Source organism: Trichophyton benhamiae, assembly GCF_000151125.1.
Source record: "Trichophyton benhamiae CBS 112371 chromosome Unknown contig01145.0, whole genome shotgun sequence".
NCBI classification, from domain to species: domain Eukaryota; kingdom Fungi; phylum Ascomycota; class Eurotiomycetes; order Onygenales; family Arthrodermataceae; genus Trichophyton; species Trichophyton benhamiae.
The window spans coordinates 640,561-660,150 of record NW_003315111.1 but is presented as its reverse complement, the minus strand read 5'-3'; the positions used below and the strand labels follow the sequence as shown (position 1 = coordinate 660,150).

The 19,590-nt window shown below is 49.2% G+C and overlaps 7 protein-coding genes across 7 annotated transcripts; 4 read left to right on the top strand and 3 right to left on the bottom strand.

Moving 5' to 3' along the window:
• Positions 1–297: 297 nt before the first annotated feature.
• On the top strand, positions 298–864 carry ARB_05614 (uncharacterized protein; the record flags this gene model as incomplete). Its single annotated transcript, XM_003016170.1, has 1 exon — positions 298–864. The coding sequence occupies one exon, from the start codon at positions 298–300 to the stop codon at positions 862–864; it is 567 nt and encodes a 188-aa protein (XP_003016216.1).
• A 295-nt stretch (positions 865–1,159) lies between these two features.
• Positions 1,160–5,933, bottom strand: ARB_05613 (uncharacterized protein; the record flags this gene model as incomplete). Its single annotated transcript, XM_003016169.1, has 7 exons — positions 1,160–1,580; positions 1,641–2,202; positions 2,245–2,625; positions 2,663–5,207; positions 5,289–5,595; positions 5,676–5,731; positions 5,799–5,933. The coding sequence occupies 7 exons, from the start codon at positions 5,931–5,933 to the stop codon at positions 1,160–1,162; spliced, it is 4,407 nt and encodes a 1,468-aa protein (XP_003016215.1).
• A 258-nt stretch (positions 5,934–6,191) lies between these two features.
• Positions 6,192–8,122, top strand: ARB_05612 (uncharacterized protein; the record flags this gene model as incomplete). Its single annotated transcript, XM_003016168.1, has 2 exons — positions 6,192–6,342; positions 6,405–8,122. The coding sequence occupies 2 exons, from the start codon at positions 6,192–6,194 to the stop codon at positions 8,120–8,122; spliced, it is 1,869 nt and encodes a 622-aa protein (XP_003016214.1).
• A 1,056-nt stretch (positions 8,123–9,178) lies between these two features.
• Positions 9,179–10,684, top strand: ARB_05611 (uncharacterized protein; the record flags this gene model as incomplete). Its single annotated transcript, XM_003016167.1, has 6 exons — positions 9,179–9,217; positions 9,414–9,435; positions 9,571–9,647; positions 9,744–9,989; positions 10,065–10,445; positions 10,511–10,684. The coding sequence occupies 6 exons, from the start codon at positions 9,179–9,181 to the stop codon at positions 10,682–10,684; spliced, it is 939 nt and encodes a 312-aa protein (XP_003016213.1).
• Positions 10,685–11,352: 668 nt separating this feature from the next.
• On the top strand, positions 11,353–12,156 carry ARB_05610 (uncharacterized protein; the record flags this gene model as incomplete). Its single annotated transcript, XM_003016166.1, has 1 exon — positions 11,353–12,156. One exon carries the CDS (start codon positions 11,353–11,355, stop codon positions 12,154–12,156), a length of 804 nt encoding a protein of 267 aa, XP_003016212.1.
• A 788-nt stretch (positions 12,157–12,944) lies between these two features.
• On the bottom strand, positions 12,945–13,419 carry ARB_05609 (uncharacterized protein; the record flags this gene model as incomplete). The annotated part of the gene is made up of 2 exons (XM_003016165.1): positions 12,945–13,283; positions 13,366–13,419. 2 exons carry the CDS (start codon positions 13,417–13,419, stop codon positions 12,945–12,947), a joined length of 393 nt encoding a protein of 130 aa, XP_003016211.1.
• Positions 13,420–14,148: 729 nt separating this feature from the next.
• Positions 14,149–15,273, bottom strand: ARB_05608 (uncharacterized protein; the record flags this gene model as incomplete). The annotated part of the gene is made up of 1 exon (XM_003016164.1): positions 14,149–15,273. The coding sequence occupies one exon, from the start codon at positions 15,271–15,273 to the stop codon at positions 14,149–14,151; it is 1,125 nt and encodes a 374-aa protein (XP_003016210.1).
• Between the last annotated feature and the right edge of the window lie 4,317 nt (positions 15,274–19,590).

Below are 19,590 nucleotides of genomic sequence, written 5' to 3'. Positions count from 1 at the left end.
TACTTTGATCTTTCTCTTGTTCGGGCGATGACGATCTTGAAATCTGTCCAGTACCTTAACGATTACATAATAGACGCTAAGAGCTTATCAGATGGAGTTTAAATTGATATCAAAACTCTATTTCATCTTCGCCGCTTCTTCCACTTTTTATTAGCAATTCGACAGCACCAGCTTACGGCTGCCTTCACGCTATTCGAACAGGCAGATTAAAAGGTGTATGGCTCAGCCAACTTAGCAGTTGACCTTCCAATCTGTTCCACATGTTGATTTCTTGGGTCTCGCGTCGTTATTTCAAAGATGTCGAGTCACCCTCCAGCAATAGCGCCGTCAGCCGTCACGACGCTGATTTCCTCGCAACCACAAACCCCCCCACCGCACGTGGCTCTCTCACTCGAGATTCTTCATAATCTTGAACACCAGCACCAATGGAAAGATTTAGAAATCCATGAACCCTTCTCTCTTTCCCAGAAGCAGTCCATACCTTTGATATCTGGCACCCCTCCCCAACCCATTTACATCCACCCGGATGAACAGGCGTATCTATTGGAGCACAATATTCCTATGAAAGACATACCAGCAGATAGGGAATGGGTAATTCCGACAGCACAGGGAGAGAAATGGACATTAAGTCGACTAGCTGGCCTACATGACTCTTTGCCTAGTCGGGCTGAAGATTTTCTGCCAGGCTCAGTTGACTTGGAAGAAGCGACCAAGAGCATGCAAGAATATGTAAAGCTCAAGAAGGAAAAGCCTTGGGGAGGGAAGAGAGCTTTACTTGCAATGGTGAATCGAGGCTTGGGTGGAGATGGCACTGTCGTATATTACGTGACGATGGAGGGAACACCTAAGCCAAGGCAAAACTAGACAAACTGTCAAATGGCCCTACAGAGTCTTGCTTGTGAGGGATACTATGGTCGCCAAATCATGAGTGAACAATGAAGATCCCGAGTTTGCCTAGATATATTTGACCTGATCAGCCCGATTACCATGGTTGTTGTACAATGAAACGGATTGAATTATATATATTAAAAAAACGCGGAAAAAACAACCATGCCGCCCTGAATATCATGAAACCACCGCGTTCGCCAACAGGGTATATATAAGATGCGTAACGAATGCCGAAAATCAAAAGTGGTGAAAAGGATCAAGGACGCTGATGCTAATTATTGATATGAATCCTCTCCTGGTCCCGTTGGCAGCTCGAACAATACTCCTTATACCACTTCTCAATTTCCTTCTGGTTTCCAGATAAAATCTGTTTTCGAATACCCAAAACTCCGTCATAGTCGTCATTATCGTGATATTGTATATGCTCTTTGAGCATTATATCAAGCATGGCGCATCTCCCGGTTTCTCGACGAAGCCATCGTTCCCACTCCAAGTGAAGAACTTCCTTCTCGATGCTATTCACCACCTTTAGGCCAACAAGGAGGTTGTGGCGATAGGACCCAAGTCTTTCCCGAGTGCGTTGGAGCCGGTATGCTGCGTTACGTGATATTTTATTCTGAGCAGGTGTGCTTGATGGCGGTAATAGTAAGTTATTTCTTGTCAACCCGTTCTCTTCACGGAACGTTGAAAAACTATGGAGATCTCGATGTTAGCACATCTAAATGCTGTATTCGGGTTAGGGAACGGCTAACCAAATGCTAGTATTGAAGCCCTGGATCTCTACCGAATCCGGAACAGCGTCATGTAAATCTTTAAGATAGACTGCTTTGCCCATCACTATGTTTGGACGAACACCAAGGCGGGCCATGAATTTACCTGCGTTGCGTTCTTGCCACCAATCCATTGTATCACGCCAGGAGTGAAACCCATTAGCGAGAAGACTGAGGATCAATAGCAATAGAATAGTCTTATTGGCATTAGATACTTTCCAAATCCATCGAAGCAGGGCCCAGAACCAGATAATCAAGGAAGATGCTGCGGATTGGAATAACGATCCAGATGTTTCTAGTAGCAGTGGCAGCAAACCACTCTGCTTTAATGGGCGTTGAAGCTGTAACCGAACCCTTTCAGAAACTGTGATGTTGGAAGTTTCTGTCTGATGGCCAATGTTACCAAACATGGAGATTGCACTTTTCGTTGTAGGATACGGCCCAAGTCGTTTTACTTGGTCTGAGACTAGGTCGATCAAGTCTAGTGAGCTTTGTTCTAGCTCCTTCATTGCCTGCCGTTCGATTATACCTTGATGCATGTTAACTATGCAAAACCTAGCGCGTGAAGGAATACTAAGAGACTTACTGCTTATAAGATATGGCTGCGATATCCACTCAACCTTGGTGAATATAGCTAGCTTGCATTTAGATTTGGAAACATGGGTGATGACAGCTTTGCTAACGAGCCTAAATTGCCGCTTGAATGGTAGATGCCAGGGAGTGCGTTTGTCCGTGACAACATAGCAAAGGTGGTCGTTAAATACATCTATGATTTGGTAATCACAGACGTCTGCGAGGTGGGATCGTCCTAGATGATATACAATATTAGTTGAGTGGGAAAATTTAGAGTTTTTGGAAAATCTTACCGAATGTATCAACCATGCGGATTTGATACGCCATCTCACGTCGAAGATGGGAAGAAGGTAAAGTGACCCATGGTCCTTGCTTGATATCTTCATATCATTAGCTGTAAAACATCATATAGTAGGATAGGAGTCACATACTCTGTGCTCTTCTTTGGTGCTGAGAGAGCTGCCAGATTGGACTATTATCTCCGAAAAGCACGAGGAACAAAGCTTTGGGGCTCATGTTAACGTATTGTTCAGCAGCAAGGTTAAGGGACCCTTGTGGTTCATATATGACTGGCTGTGAAGGCAATCTTATACGAGAAGCTTGTGTTGCAGAGTTCTGCTTGGTGGGATCGATATCCAGGTCATGGTCAATATACGTGCTGGCTTTCAGCAATTTCTCTGGTTTTGGTACCACGGTACCGTCATCAGCTGGGGTGTTCAAAGATACATCTTCCCAACTGTCCATACTAGGTGTTCTTGTCGGACCAGTGGTTTCCAGCTTAATCAGAGTGTTAATTACTGTTTCTAAGCCCGCTGGGTTGTCGAGAGCAGCGTTGGTGACAAGGTAATTCAGTCTTCTCTGCAGCAGTTTCAAGGGTTCCAGGAATGTCTTCACCCCCAAACGTCCAGGGATATCGCTTCCTTTTTCCGGAACAACATGAAGATATAAAAAGTCACAATCCCTACCCGGTGCAGCAGTAACCTCGGTTATACTGCGTAAATTGGCGCAGGTGGTTAAAACAAGCCCAAGATGGTTGCTGTAGAAATAGATGTTGTGAGTAGTTGCAAATGCTCTTCCCGGGAAATCTTGTTGATCATTTGGGCTAAATGTAGCCCTGAAAACAAGAACAAGACTTTCGTTTCTGGGTATATGTGGGAAGAGTAGGCGAAATTGAGAGTTGTGTGGTCTGAGTTGCTGTGGATAGTAAGGTGGATAGTCATGAAGCGCTGTGACGGTATCTGGATGGAATGCTCCAGTGTCTCCAAGGCTGACTGTAGCCCTATGACGTGTCATAGATGTACGACCTTGAGGGTTACCTGTAGAGCTAGAGGGAGTATCTGGAGTTATTTCAACCTGAATTTCGTTAACTTGGGGTTGAGGATGAAGAACGGCAGGGGAAAAGCGTACTACGGGGTGATTAGAAGTACTCTCAGGGGCTCCAGGTGGTTCGTCTCGTTGAAGTTGATTCACCATTGCCCATTGCGAACTTCCCCATAAATTGGCCATCATTCCAGTGGGTATCGAGCTTGCAGTATCGCCTGGTCCCATACCAATGCCTCGCTCGGCGCTGACCATAATAGCCACTCTACTCATGCTTGTAGGTGCAGGGGGGTTAACTAATGTTGATGGCGCAAGGGAGGTGTGGCTGCGATCTCCTTTAGAGGCACCTCTTGATTTACCGCTGTCAATATTGCCATCCTTTGCAAATGGAACAGACGTGACAGGGAACATGCTATGGCTCGCAGATATCAAGCTAGCAATGCCACTCGATGGTTGCGCAGGTGAAGGTGGCACAAGGAGAGGCGAGTTTGGATTTTGTTTTCGATGGATATCTAACTTCTGGATTATCCTTGAAGTGTGATCCCGACCAGCACCATCAGCGTCTCTGTCTGGACCGGTAGATCGTCTAGAGTGAGAGAAATCAGCACTACTTCTGACACCTAGTGCATCCAAATCCAGTAAAGGCGTGGTGGCCCCGCGCTCAACAGCAGGCAGCTCCTCAGTGGTGTTCGGGGTCAAAGAGTCAGAAGGATCTGCTGCAAATTCAGGGGCAGGGGGTTGTGAGATTGCAAACGCTGGGTCTGGTGATTTCGATTTTGAAGCCGCTGACATCTCTGAACTAGGGCTTTCAAGAGCTTTTCGTTTAGCAGCTTCAAATGACCCTATCCAGTCTGTGAGTTCTTTTTGAGTCTCTCCCTGTAGTAGGATTGTGTTGCTTTTGGTCTTAACCTCGAAACAGAAACGGCGTTCTTCTTGAAAAGCTGGACGGATGCTGCAAAGCAATACACCTATTCGTTCACTCTCTTCCACTCCTCCAGTCCTAGGGTTCTGAACCAGACAACCAAAAATTCCATTCTTCAAAAAAGCCCAACGTCGCACCCAGAGTGTCCTTGTTGGCTTTCCGGTGAGGACCCTTAGGTTAAGCCAGCCTTGCTTTTCCGGTAGAAAAACATGGCTCTCAGCAAGTTTGACGGACGCAGGTCCGTGTGAGCCAAGGTATGGCACTGTGGATATAGAATAATCGTCCAGCTCTCTTGAAGGTCTCGTAGAATACTCAACAGACTCTTCAATTTGTTTTCTTGCAATCAGTAGATCTCTGCGGGCAGACTTCTCACCCGCCTCCAACTCATGGGTCCATCCTTTTGTTCGCTCCATCTCCTGCCCATATTTGGTGAAGGTAGCCGAGGATGCATCCCTGACAACCCGGAATTCCCGCCACTGGTCAAAAAACACTTTGACAAGAAGCTTTTCCAGTGCAACCTTGAGCTGTGGAGCTTGTACAGAGAAGTCCATGGAGGCTTTGAGGTATGCTTTCCTGGCCTCATGGAGTTGGAATGCATCTTCCCTCAAAGAAGACGGCTCTTTTGATTTTCCCTGGGAGGAGTATCTTGCTTGTAGCTGATCAAACTGCTTCTGAGTCTGATCGAGAACCCTTCGCAGCTCCTGGGCGGGTGTTAACGGAGAATAGCAATATATCTATATAGGGGTTGTGTATCCGACCTTAAATGCTCGTATGTCTCCCTGCATGAACGCCCTGATAGGTTCTGCGACCTGTACCTCGAACCGCTTGGTTGCATTTATCATTCCAGACCAGCTATCTCTAAAGCACTCCCCGTAACGTTTCATTGCGAGTAAAGCATAGTCTTGATCGAGGATGGCTTCGGAGATATTCGGCGGGGAGGTGATATGGGCAAGGATTCCGTTCGATATATTCTCCAGCGACGCCAGTTCGGACGTAAGCCGCCCTGTAGTTTTGATATAATTGTCGAGCCATCTTTCCATATAATCTATCTGCTCGGAGAAATGTACCGTCGTAGCTCGAAAACTCGGTGAATCAAGGGCGGCTTCCTTTAAAACTACGGGCCTAGATTACAGGGTTAGCTTCATCCTAGCAAGTTACTTCGTTCCATATTCAAACATCTAGATATAACGGTTCGCACTCACACGACATTCACCAGTTTCCCTTCCTGTGGTATCGAGAGTTGTATCTGTGACGCCATCTGGACGACTTCCTCCCTCCGATCTAAACTCCCGATACACCAAGGAATTCAGCAGCGATCAGCAAACCTCCGCCGTAGAGCACTTGGGATCAGCAAGAGGAGGCAGGATAAATGTGAAGGAAATATAGTAAATCAGGAAGACCTGCTGCCATGTCTTTGCAACCACACGACGAGGCTTTACCTTTTCGGGCTGCTCAAACATGTCAACGTCAATCAAGCTCGAGTAGGTTAAGTTGGATGAGTCAGCGAACCGGTGAGCTTTAAGGCTGACCACGTCATTGGTCAAGACCGCATGGGCTTTTGGCCCACCACAAGGATACAAAAAAATAAAAATAAAAAAACTTCTGATAAGAGCAGGAGACCGAGTCTGGCGTAGGAAGAAAGACACATTGAGACGCCCGTTGATTGTGTTCTCTTTGCTCCTGTGACGTTCAGTCGGTTGTCCCTCTCTCGCGCAGCCATGGAGCCTCCGAATAAGCGTCAGAAGAAGGTCCTCTTTGCAGAGAGCGGCTCAGAAGATGAAGCCGTTGCAGAGGACTTCAAGCTCAATGTCAATAAAGAGTATGCCAGGCGCTTTGAATACAACAAGAAGAGAGAGGAGATGGTACAGCGTTAGTGTCGATTCGTTTACCCAATGTTTTACATGGAGCGAAATTTAACCTATTACTTTTAGTTGAGAACAAGCTGGGAAAACGATCACTCTCCAAAAGCAAGCCGTCCGCAGACGAAGAGGAAGATGAGGAAGAATCTGACTCTGAGGATTCGGAGGAGGAGGACGATGCTGCGGAACTTGTGACTGAGGCCCTCGATGAGGAAATCGCTGCTACATTGCAGGCTATAAGATCCAAGGACCCGAAAGTGTATGACCCGAATGCGAAATTTTACACTACCCTAGATGAGACAGAAAATGCAGAGGGGAGTAAATCGGAAACTTCCAAGGCGGAAAAACCCATGTACCTGAAAGACTACCATCGTCGGAACCTGCTCAGTGGCCAGGCCGCGGTGGACGACGATGAAGAGGCTGCGCCGAAGACGTACGCTCAGGAACAGGAAGACTTGAAACGGTCGATTGTTAAGGAGATGCACTCAACGGCAGAGAATGGGGAGCAGGATGATGATGAGGAGGAAGACGATGGATTCCTGGTCCGCAAAGAGAAAGTACCCATGCCCAAGGCTGATCGACCTACGATAACAGATAAAGATGTTGCTGAGGCGGATCAAGACCCTGAACTATTCCTGTCAAACTTTATGGCATCTCGTGCCTGGGTGCCTACGTCAAAATCCAGCTTCCAACCCTTGGAGTCTGACGATGAAGAGGAAGACAAGAAGGCCGAACAATTCGAGGAAGCTTATAACCTACGGTTTGAGGACCCCAATAAGCTCAATGAAGTTATACGCACACACGCTCGTGATACCACAAACAAGTATTCTGTCCGAAGGGAAGAGGTCAGCGGCCGCAAGCGCCAACGAGAACTGGAACGGCAGAGAAAAGAGGAGGAGAAGAAGCAACGTGAAGAGGAGCGAGCGAGACTACGAAAACTGAAGATTGAGGAGCTTGAAGAGAAGCTTGCCAAGATAAAGCAGGCAGCCGGTGTAAAGAGCAGCGACTTTGCAGATGAAGACTGGAGCAAGTTCCTTGATGAAGGATGGGATGATGAGAAATGGGAGAAGGAGATGAAGCGGCGGTTTGGAGATGAGTATTATGCTGCGAATGAGGAAGAGGATGAAAGTGGTGATGAGGAGGAGGAGGGCGGCTCCTCGAAGAAGCGCAGGCTCAAGAAGCCTAAATGGGATGATGACATCGACATTGGTGACCTTGTGCCTGACTTTGACGAGGAGCTAGACGTGGGCATCGACATGGATGATGAAGATGAAGACGAGGATGCTGAAGGAGAAAGCCAGAGTGGAGGAGGGAAGAAGTCCAAGAAGCAGATGCTCCAGGACAAGAAAGAGAAGCAAAAGGAAGCCAAACGAGAACGACGAAAGATCGAGGCTCTGGCTGACAAGTCCCTCGAGCTCGAGCCATCTCTGCTGCCGGGTTCCTCAAAGAAGTTTGGAGGCACTTTCCGCTACCGTGAATCGTCACCTGTCTCATTCGGCCTGACTGCCCGTGACATCCTGATGGCAGACGACGCTCAGCTGAACCAGTACGCCGGCCTGAAGAAGCTGGCCAGTTTCCGGGACGCAGAGAAGAAGAAGCGAGACCACAAACGTCTGGGCAAGAAGGCTAGACTGCGAGAATGGCGCAAGCAGACGTTTGGTACTGAAGAGCCGCCAGAGTTGACTGCTGAGGCTGTCCCTGCCAACAGCACTGGAAATGCTGACGGGGAGACCCAGGTAGACATCCGAGAGGGCAGCAGCAAGCGCCGCAAACGGTCAAGGAAGCACTGATGATATCTACATTACTATGCACTGTTCTGCGTATGCCCTTGATAGATACTTGTTACTACTAGAATCTGAATGAAGTGTACGGATAGCCAACTGCGTATGAAATGTCTGCTGCTTTGAGCGTGGTGTACCTTGATGACTAAGCCTCCCAGCCCTGACGATCTCCAAAGCTTCTCCTTGGAACAGCCTGAGCTCCAATGCACGAAGCTGCAACAACAGCGGCGTCTGCTCCGGCCTGTACGGGCAGCCTGGCCTCTGCAGCAAGCACGCTGACACTGAAGCAGCTATCTCAGCGTGGCTGCGAAAAAGAAGCCTGCATCCCAGGTCCCTCGTATTCCGGCTGGCGGATTACTTCCTGTAGTTGCGGCAAGATAAATTACAGCATGCGTACGGGCAGTACCAGCCTTGCCGCCGTCTTGGCACCAGCAGGAGAGAAAGAGGGCCAGCTGACGGTATCGTTACCGCGTAACGGGAGAGCCAAGGCCCTGCTGCACCTCATGCCTGCGCCTGTGGGTAGCGTCGCCCTCTCCTCCTCCACCCCCAGCCCCAGCTTTGTCTCTCTCGCTTTGCCTTTGCCTCCCTGGAGACGGCGGCGACCGTTACCTAGGCAGCGCGAGAGAAGCAAGACCGCCGACGTCTGGTCTCTGGTTTTGCCCCGAGTGGATTCTCCAGCAGCAAAGCCCAGCAGCAACTCATAGCCAGTAGCCAGTAACCAGTTAGCCAGGCGAAAAAAAAAAAAAAAAAAAAAAAAAAAAGACGAAAAGTTTTTCCCGCCGAGGGAAAATCTCGGGAGAAGTCGGCAACGTGACAACTTCGCCCAAAGAGGCCTAGCGCGACAAATTTTCCTTTTCCTCCCTGACAACCCAATTGAGTATTTTTTCTCTTCTTCAGATTTTTCTCTTCTTCTTCTCTTTCTCTCCTCTTTCTCCCTTCCATCTCTCAGCTTCATTTGCATCCCTCTCTCCTCCTTCTTGAAGGCCTCGCATCCCTTTGCCAGCCTTACCTCCCTCTCCTCTCTTCCCTTTCTTCAGTCCAGCGAAGAAATCACATACCGGCACAATGGCTAGCCAACAGGACAAGTCTATCTTCGGAGTCCCCGTAAGTAGCCATCAAACCCCCCCAGGACGGGAGGCAGAGGCAGCTCGAGCGTTCAATTGATGAGAGCGGTCGTCAATGGCATGGCCGCGAGCTCGCAATGGATGGAATTCGATGCTGCCGATGCTGCTCTCGAGAGTGGTGAAAAAATTTTCAGTCTCACGCGGACAGCGTCGGCTAACGTGTCTCATGGCTATAGGGCTTCGTCGTGGACTTCATGAGTACGTGAAAACCCTCCTGCTAAGCTATCAAGCTAGGAGCAAACGACTGCGTTCATTAGAATCTCAAACCAGAGAAAATTTTGATGCGCAGTCTGGAAGACCCTCGGGGATGGATGTGCTAACAGTTCTGTACAGTGGGTGGTGTCTCCGCCGCCGTCTCCAAGACTGCTGCCGCTCCCATTGAGCGTGTCAAGCTTCTTATCCAGAACCAGGTATGTTCAATCGAAACTGCAAGCGGCAAGCTTGAAACCCTCGCTGCAAACTCTTTCTTTATACGCATGGGATGGCCGGGCTAACTCCCCAATTAGGACGAGATGTTGAAGTCTGGTCGTCTCGACCGCAAGTACAACGGCATCATGGACTGCTTCCGCAGAACCGCCGGTACTGAGGGTATGGTCTCCCTCTGGAGAGGTAACACTGCCAACGTCATCCGTTACTTCCCAACCCAGGCCCTCAACTTCGCTTTCCGTGACACCTACAAGTCCATGTTCGCCTTCAAGAAGGACCGTGATGGATACTGGACTTGGATGGCCGGTAACTTGGCCTCCGGTGGTGTAAGTTTTTTACCTTCCTCCTGTTCCGTTGGCGGTTTTGAAGACCTTGGAAAAATCTGACCGTATATATAATAGATGGCTGGTGCCACCTCCCTCCTCTTCGTCTACTCCCTCGACTACGCCCGTACCCGTCTTGCCAACGACGCCAAGTCTGCTAAGAAGGGTGGTGGTGAGCGTCAGTTCAACGGTCTGATTGACGTCTACAAGAAGACCCTCGCTTCTGATGGTATTGCTGGTCTCTACCGTGGATTCGGACCCTCCGTCCTCGGAATTGTCGTCTACCGTGGTCTGTACTTCGGAATGTACGACTCCATCAAGCCTGTTCTTCTCGTTGGACCTCTCGAGGGTAACTTCCTTGCCTCCTTCTTGCTCGGCTGGACTGTCACCACTGGTGCTGGTATTGCTTCTTATCCTCTTGACACTGTCCGTCGTCGTATGATGATGACTTCTGGTGAGGTACGTATCTTATTATTCATAACGCCGACTATATACTGGCATGTAATATCTAACCAGCTGTGCAGGCCGTCAAGTACTCTTCTTCCTTCGATGCTGCCCGCCAGATCATGGCTAAGGAGGGTATCCGCTCCTTCTTCAAGGGTGCTGGTGCCAACATCCTCCGTGGTGTTGCCGGTGCTGGTGTCCTCTCCATCTACGACCAGGTCCAGCTCCTCCTCTTCGGAAAGAAGTTCAAGTAAACGGCTCACCCGCCGAAACCCGGACCATAATGGATCACAGTCCCTTGAGTGTTCATTCATGATGGCCGTTGGTGCTTCTTCCTTTGGGAGAGAAGTGACGAGTGTCTTGACGCCCCCGGAACAGCATCATGGAACAACAACAGTGCGTCGAGAACTGCCGAATCCTATCGTCCTCGTTCTCGATGCATTAGAGAAATCGGAGACAGGGTCGCGTTTTTCCTTTCACTACCCATCTGTACTTTACCACTACTACATGCGAGGTCTCTTTCCTGCTGATTTTCTGTGTATTTCCTCCTGTGACATCTTGGCATTCAATCAATTTCTCTCCCTTGTCCCCCCTGCCTTTTTCCTTCTGTGTTTTCACTATGTACAACCTTGTCAGATAGAAAAATGTCCTTTTTTTTTATTGCTCTCAAACTGTCTCCCTCGTCCCCGTCCTTTCCACGCAGGTCCTTCACTCGAGAGCCAATCAGAGCTCTCGAGTGGGGTCACATGATATGACGTAGCTTCCGCTCAGCCAGCTTCGATTGCAGTAGAACTCGCTTTCTACTGCAAGAGCATTAAAAACATCCCCAGCAGGAAAACATCAGTTGCTGCATTCAAAGACACATACCCGTTTGTTTAACCTTGTGGGCTTCTCACGCTGCCATCGGTTCCTTCGGTCGAGGATGGAGAACGAGTCGGAGAAGTCGCCAGCTGGGGCTGCATCGCGTCAGGAGGAGACTACATCCACCACAACAAGGTCTACAATAACGGCTCCTGAAGCCGAGCCAGCTCCTGGCCCAACACCAACGGCCCCAGCAGCCACCTCAGAAGACTCACCCTCACCTGTTCCTCCTCCACCGCAACCACAGCCTTTTCCCTCCCCATATACAGGGCAGAGTACGTCATGGACTGGCGCCAGTGTGCCACCCCAAGAGACCCTCAACGCCCCCAAGCCCAAGCCCATCCCTCCTCCTCCCAAAGCGTCGGAAATGCTTCTCTCCAAGGCGTCAACGACGACTACGAAACCGCCAAGCGCACATATAGATACTCAAGCACATACTCAGCACCATCACTTCCAAACGCTACCGCATCAACATCAACGCTCAGCATCAAGCTCAAGCCACAGCAATACATTGCCCAATCTTGAGCATCCACCGGGATACCGCCAGAATCCCGCCATCGCCCAGCCGTCACCCGCAACACTCGCTGCAGACGGCGCGGGGTTTGGTACCGGCGAGGGCCCGCATTTTGGTATGCGGCAGGTCTGGGATCCAGCGCCCGGAGAAGCGGGAGGACGATATGTGTACCAGTATGACTTCTTTGGCGACGATGAGGATCGCAATGACCAAGCAGCAGATGATGGCGAGTGGCTGTGGAATTCGGCTGCTGGGGCATGGGAGACCACGCTTTCGTGGATGAAGAGTGCTGGAGAGAGAATGGCAGAGGCAGAGGAGGGGATATGGAGGTGGGTTAATTCCCGCTCGTAAAGAAGGCAGCAGGTAGAAAGACGGCTTTTCGGGTATACTAATCATTGTATCATTGGTTTAATTGTATTTTTACGGCATTTCCTTTTTTTTACACTGTGAAATAGGTAGATAGGGGAGAGAGGTATGAAATTAGCGTGTCTTCATTAATTAGTTATTTGCGTATAGTAAGTGTATGTATAATGTAATGTTGTAGTGTAGAGTGTAGTGTAGTAAGTATATGTAGTAATGTATCAAACATCGCATCTTATCTCAATACCTGATCAAACCCCCCATGGAAGGAAAAAGAAACTACCTAGCTAGTAGACGCAAAGAAATAGCTGATAAAACACCCTTCAACACAGCCAGTGCAAGACAGGGAACTGCAGAGCTATCGCCCAGGGTGAACAAACTCCCCAGTACAATACAGTTAAGATGACCAAGTAAGTTGCTGGACGGAAGACCAAGATGTCGTGCATTTCCCGCAGGCTAGCTGGCTGTGTAGAAGTAGAGAGGAGAGGGGGAAGAGAAGGCTCGTAAAACTGGGAGAAAAAGGGGCAAGGCAGACAAGACACGCAAAGCAGACGAGCAGGGCAAGGGTGGTTGGATGTCCAGTACAATGCAGTTAAGATGACCGGACCATCCATACCTTCCTCCTCCTGTCGCCCGTCCTCGCCGCTGAATGCCATCGTCCAGAACCAAAAACATGCAAATGACGTTAAGAAACGGATTCTGCGCCGAGCGTGTGTGTATGTGGGTTGGGGCCTTTTTTTTTTTTCTGTTGTTTTCTTATTTCTCTTCCAAGGTTATTCTCATACTTTTTTTGTGGATGTTGTTTCTTGATATTCGGCGGATGGAGTTGGTGGGAAATCGTGTGGTATCATGGCATATCGTAGCAGGCAGGCAGGCAGGCAGGACAGAACAAAGGGAAGAAGGAGAACAATAAACATGAGGTATGGGGAATCATGATGCTTGAACATAGGAAAGAAAGAATAAAAGGGGGTATAAAAGATGAGCGAAAGGAAAAAACAGGAAGAATGATGGCTGTTTGGTTTGGTTTGGTTTGGTTTGTTTGTTTGTTTGATGCTTGCATGTTTTCTTTTTTTCTTCATCTCTCTTGTTCCTGATCTTCTAACAGCTGTTGCTTTTTGCTGGTGGACATGGAACAAACAGGGAAGAAGACGAAACGAAGAACAAGAGGCAAGATAGAAAGCAGAGCATAACAAGACAAACGCGCCAGCCAGCCAGGTTATTTTTCTTTTCTTCTTCTTCTTCTTTTTCTCCCATTAACTGATTGATTGATTGATAATTCCCAGATTCTGTTCCAGATCGACTTCGACTTTCCGAGCTCGAATTCAACTTCGACCGTCATCTTCGACTTCCGGTGCCCATCGTGTCTCAGATAACGCTGCCATTGTTGAGATGGCGGGTCTGGCACGGAAGCAATTCGGATCGCGCGTTTATGTTGAAACAAGTAAAGAAAAAAGAGTCGAGGGGTCGTTCGCTGGTTGTTTGGTGGTTTTTGGTGTGGATGTGGATTCCTCAGCTTGCGCCATATTCCAGATATGCAAGTCGCCAACCGGCCAAGAAAGGAGGTAAAAAGGGAGGGAAAGGATGAAAAACACCGCCACCGTCAGACCGGAAATTCACGTTCAGTGAAGATAACACATTAAGTAAAACGCTGGAAAGATAAAAAGAAAAGAAAAAAAAAGAAAAGAATAATATAAGGAGAGGAATATACATCGTGAGGCCAAAAAAGGAGTGTGGGTTGATAAGTATACGATCGGGGGCCAGCCACGCGTATTTTTATCGTGAGAAAAAAAGGAATGAAAGGGGGTAAGGCTTCGTTTCGGGTCGTGTCTTGGGGATTAAAATATTGTATGCTGGTTTAATAGAGAAAAAAAAGGGGGGGAAGAAAGGTAAAAAGATGTATAGAAGTGAAGTGGTAAGGTATATGCATGTGTTGTTTGGGTGGAGTTGACGCGCGAAGGTCCGATGTTGGTTGGACAAGGAAGACTACATCGACCCGAGCTGCAGGAGTGCTTCAACAGCGGCACGTTCCTCGACGTTGCCACCGGGCATGGCGATGGGAGCAGCCTTAGCCAGAGCAGAGGAAGATGGTCCTCCTCCGTAGCCGTAGCTGTGGCCATATCCATAGCCACATCCTCGAGCGTAGACAGACGCCGACATGGAAGGCTCCTGGCCGAGGGATTGCGCTCTGAGTGCGTCGGCACCGATGTTTGCCCAGTCCTCTTCGTCAGTCATGTCAGCCTCGTCCCAGTCGCCGTCCATAATGTCTGGCTCCTCGGAAGCAGAGGAAGAGCAGTACATGCGTGGCTGGCTGGCACTGTCGTCGTCGAGGGACATCTTATCCGCCTCGTCGATGTCTTGGTTCTGGTTGAAGTCTGAGTGGGAGAATATGGGCGAGTCTGCGGGGGCGTAGTAGTGAGGCAAGGGAAGGTGATGGTGGTTGACGTGGCCAGCACGCTCAGTGGCAGTGTGATGATTCTCTCCCTCCCGCTTGTGCTGGCCACGACGGTAGGCGTCCCAGCGACCCCATCCGACTTTTTCGAACTCGACCTCGCCGTCATCCATGGAGTCAGCGTTGGCTGAGAGCGACGCCTTGCCCTCTAGGCCAGCCACGACGAGTCTCCTAGCCTTGGCAGGCGGTATCATGGCGAACCCAGGCACAGAGGTCGTCAAGTAGCCCATGATGTGTCTGATGGCGAGCGGGCCGTGTGCGAGCAGGATGTCGGGCAGGTAGTGTCTGGCCAACATGGCAGGGGTGATGTCTCCCGAGACATCAGCCTTGCCCTTTGAAGCGGCTGCTGAAGCGGCTGCGGATGCGACTGCGGCTGATGAAGGAACACGCCTGTCTTCGGTGTCTTGGAGGTCGATGTCTGAGTCGACTGCGTCTATCTCGTGCCGGGTGTCATGTGGGACGAGGGAAGAGGAGGCCGGCGGCGAGCGGAGGTTATACTGGTGGAGGGCCTCCTGGGTGACACGCTGCTTGAAGCCCTGGGGGTTGAGGCAAGGAGAGATGGACGAGGGAGGCGTAGGCAGCATGCCATGGCGGCGAGGAGCATCGCGCGACTTGGGGATGTCCATGGAGGCCGTCTTGGGGGCTGAGCGAGGAGCCATGACTCTGATGATGGTATCTGGAGGGAGGGTGGTTATGCGGTGGATGATGGGCTGTTGTTGTTATTGTATTGTGACTGCGAGTATTCCAGAGTGAGTGAGATTAGCATGTGACTAAACGCGACCACTCTGGAGTCATAGGAACAAACAACGCCCAAAAGGGGAAAAGGGAACCAACGTCAGTGAAGACCACAAATACGACACGCAGGCGCGGATATCTCGAGCTGAGAGCGATCACAGATAATAGGCCAGGAGTCTGCGTAGAGTCCTCTTGTTTGTTGCTGTTGTTGTTGGTAGAAAGCAGTAAGAAAAGAAGAAGAAAGACGCGGATATATTAAGACTGTACAGAAAGTGGAGAAAACAAGAGGAAAAAGAGAGAATGGGCCAGTCAAGTAAGTAAAAAGAGCCAGAAGGTCAGGGATGAAATCTTGGTCACTTTCTTCTGCGGCTTCTGCGTCTTCTCGGCCTGCTTGCTTGCGTTTTCTCGGGGGCTGTTCGGTGCTGCTGGATCTGCTGTCTGTAGGTTGTTGCTATAGAATATAAAAGCAGGAGAGAAAGAAGAAGAAGAAGAGAAGAAGCCGGAAGGGCGAGGAAGGACGAGAAAAGGCGAAAAGAGCGTGCAGAAAGGACGGAAAAGTGGAGCCCTGGCCCCTTTGGGGAAAGGGCCTTGCCAAGCCAGGGAGCGTCAGGTGGGACCCACTTTTTAACTCTTTGCTTTTTTAGGGTCTCCCGCAGGCTAAGCCGCTTTGGGCGCTAGGCCGGGTTGACCCGATCTGGTGGGTGGCACGTGAGCTGACTCAGCGGACAGATACACAGAGCGATAAGCTGATAAGAGATGGAGATCGTAGAGATAGCCATTACAATAGTAGCAGATAGCAGCAGCCAGACAGCAAAGACCAGACAAAGACAGACAAAAGACAGATATAAAGACAAATTGAAAGACAAAGATAGAGGCAAAGATACATTCCATCTCCTTCCGCTGGCTTCCACTGTCCAACTGCCTCCTCCTGCTTCTTCCTTCCTGGCCTGCGACTCTCCACCCGCGCCTCCCGCCAGACCTTTCGCGCTGCTCCGGCGGCTGCCCGAGTCCCCCTCTGCCATTGGCCGCTCGTCCACCAGCCAACCACTGCGCGCCTTTCCTCCATCTTCTGCTCTGCCTCTGCCTGCTCGTCGCCCGCCGTGACGATGGGATGATGCAAGTCATGCAACTGACGTCTTCTTCCTGCTTGTTCTTTCTTCTTGTCCTGCCTGTGCTTCTTTCCGCGATGAGGGGTTGGGATCTTCCCCTTCGCTTACTTCGCCTCCCTCGCGTAGCGCTCGTACCCAAATTATCCATCCATCCCACTTTAACAGGTAAACAAATAATAGTAATCACTCTCCAGCTACCAAGGTCGCCCATATAGTGGTCGGTATTAGAACCCAACTTCAGCCCTCTTTTCGCCTAATGGCCTCCGCTCTGAGCCCGCAGACTCCAGACACCTTGCGCGTCAGGACAGCGCCAGTGCTACGGCATGTCGCACAGTCCGCATCATCGCATCATTGCATCATCACAGATCGCTCTCAGGGTTCTCGATAACATAAACCCTGGGCAGACATCTAGATGTAACAGCGTTGGGTCCCTCCGTTCTTTTCCGACCCCGACCTGCCTGTCGCTCCTCCTCCTCCTCCTCCTCCTCCTTTGCCCACGCGTCCCTCGCTTCTCTCCTCACTCGCCCTTCCGGTGCTTCCCCCACGGGCTCACGGCTCACGGCTCACGGCTCATGGCTCACGGCTGGCTCATGCTGGTCCTGTCAAAATGTGCATAACCATGCATCTTGTCGAGTCTTGACTGTGCTGTGCTGACTGTAAGGGCTCATGCATGCCCAACCTCACATCACAGGGCAGGGGACGGCCTCTGATTGGCTGAACTTTATAGCCGCCTTTTTCTCGCTGCGTCCAGCGTCTCTCTGCCTTCTGATTCGACGGCCAACCTTGGAACTTACTACTTACATTCACAGCAATCTCGACCTTCGCTGTCGACTTCTAACAATATTATAACCTCACCCAAGAGTCTCACAGACGCCACGTCGACGCTCTCCCTCTTCCTCTCCCTCTTCCTCTCCCTCTTCCTCTCCCTCTCCTGTTACGGAGTACTACTAACTGCTTCACCGCTCTCAAAAGCTAACGAGTTACAGGCCTTCTCTGACCGCCACCCAAAAAGGAGATGCCGCCACCACCATCAAAAACGACTTCTTTTTGCACCTTTATACCCCCTTATTCGTACCATAAACGCAAGCCATCATGGCATATTTTCCAGGATTCCATTCCCCGGCTGGCCGCTCGTTTCTCAATTCAAGTCAAAAAAATAATTGAGACCCGGTTCATCCATCCTGTTTTGTTTCCCCCCTTTTTACTTATGAACTTGCAAGGATTGAGCTTTTTTCGAAACAGCGGGTGCAACGGGCCTTGTTTTCTCGAAAGCCCATCTTTTTCAAGTTCCTAGCAGGATGGCAAAAAAAAGGGGGGCGATCTAGCTTTCGATACATTGGATCGATGATAAACCTGCCCATAAACTCATATCCCCATAGTAAAAGCGATAAGCGATATTACCATATATATTAGATCGACTGGAGAGAGCGTTTAAGATTAGTTGAAAAAACATGGAGTAGTGGAGATCAATCTTGCCGTCTGATCGATCGTTCCCCTTTTTTTATCTGCTTTTGGTTCTTTAAATTGGTGATCATGGCTTGTCGAGAGGGCCAGACTCTTGTTTTGCGTTGTCCTTTTCTTTTCTTTTCTTTTTTCTCTCTTTCTCGTTTCTTTTCTTTTTTACCGTTTGTGATCTCGCGTTCGTCCCTTGAAACCAGATGGTTCGTTGATGCTTGGACCCCCCTTTTTCATCTTAGGTTTGGACGGGTAATTTTGGTACAATTCGAGACTGTATTCTTTAGAATACTATATTCTTGTTGGTTGATATATGTAAATTTGGTAATATTATTGTTACAGCTGAGTCATAAGATGAGTAATAAACATATTTCCGTAACGGGAAATATTTTGTATTAGTCATTATGTAATTGTCACCTGACTTGAATCTCTGATGAATGTAGTCACATGCTCTATTAGTCAGCTGTTGAGGTTGTTCCACCTTGGACAGAAGTTAAAGGGAAACCTTTCAATCATACATCTTTCTAGACAGCGAATTGCTAACCACTACCTTTCTCAATGTGCCACAGAGTTGAACAAACGACTCAGAAGTATGAAGTGTGATGTCAGGATTCTTGATCCAGGCAGGAATTGTTGTCTCCTCTCTTGATATACGAAGTAGATGCCATTACTTGGACCTGGTGCATCACGATACCCCAGCCATGAAATCCACCATGGATATTTGGCGTCTTCACTCCAGCTTGGCCAGTGATAGCTTGAATATCACGTCGTCTTATCGCCAAATACGCCAATTCACTTGCCCATGTACATGTACATGTAGTGAGCCCTAGGGTCTCACACCCAAGCACCCTACGGCAACTAGGTTCTTTCAATGAACCATGTGCAGACATATCCTGTCTATTGGCCTCGCATACCAGCAGAATCGCATATACAAAGCCTACCTACCCGTTGGGAGGCCCAGACGAATCAGTTCCCCGTCAATAGATTGATAGTCCCTCCAGTTCCCTCTCAGCGTCTTCATTGTGAGTTACCGCTTGTTCTACGAATTATACAAGCCTTAAATTGGAACTTTTATCACCTCTGCATCCTATGCGATAGCTATAGTTGGTTTTGTATGTTAACCAGCCGAAATCCATGAATCTGGTGGATATGGCCCACAATATGGTAGAACCCGGCACGTGTGCAGGTGACCTGTCGACAATGAGAGGGGCATTTTCTTCAAGGGAGTCAAGAGCACGCTTGCATACTTAGCGGCAGATTCCATAGACATTGACATCACTGCTGACTCTCTGGTTGAACAAATTAACCCCTCCAACAGGCACATTTCTATTTTCTGTTTGGATAGAAGGGTGCCGTTTATGTTTTATGAAAGGATAACGGTTTGTTCATATAATTTTTATTAGGCTAGCTGATTTTTCGAGAAGAAGGAAAGGAAAGAAGGGTATTGCCCGATATATACCCTTTCCGGGAAAAATACCCTTCCGTCTCACGTCTGGCTTCTATCTATTGATACCAACACAAAAAATACGAGTATAGCTGTGTATGGAGCTATACTTCCATCTAAACCGTTTTGACAACTTCATACCAATCGCATGCACCTTGTCTTTCCCATCAAGCCGAGCTATAGGGCGTTGAATAATTAGCGGATATCCCATGGCTAGTTCCCTGCCGCCCCAT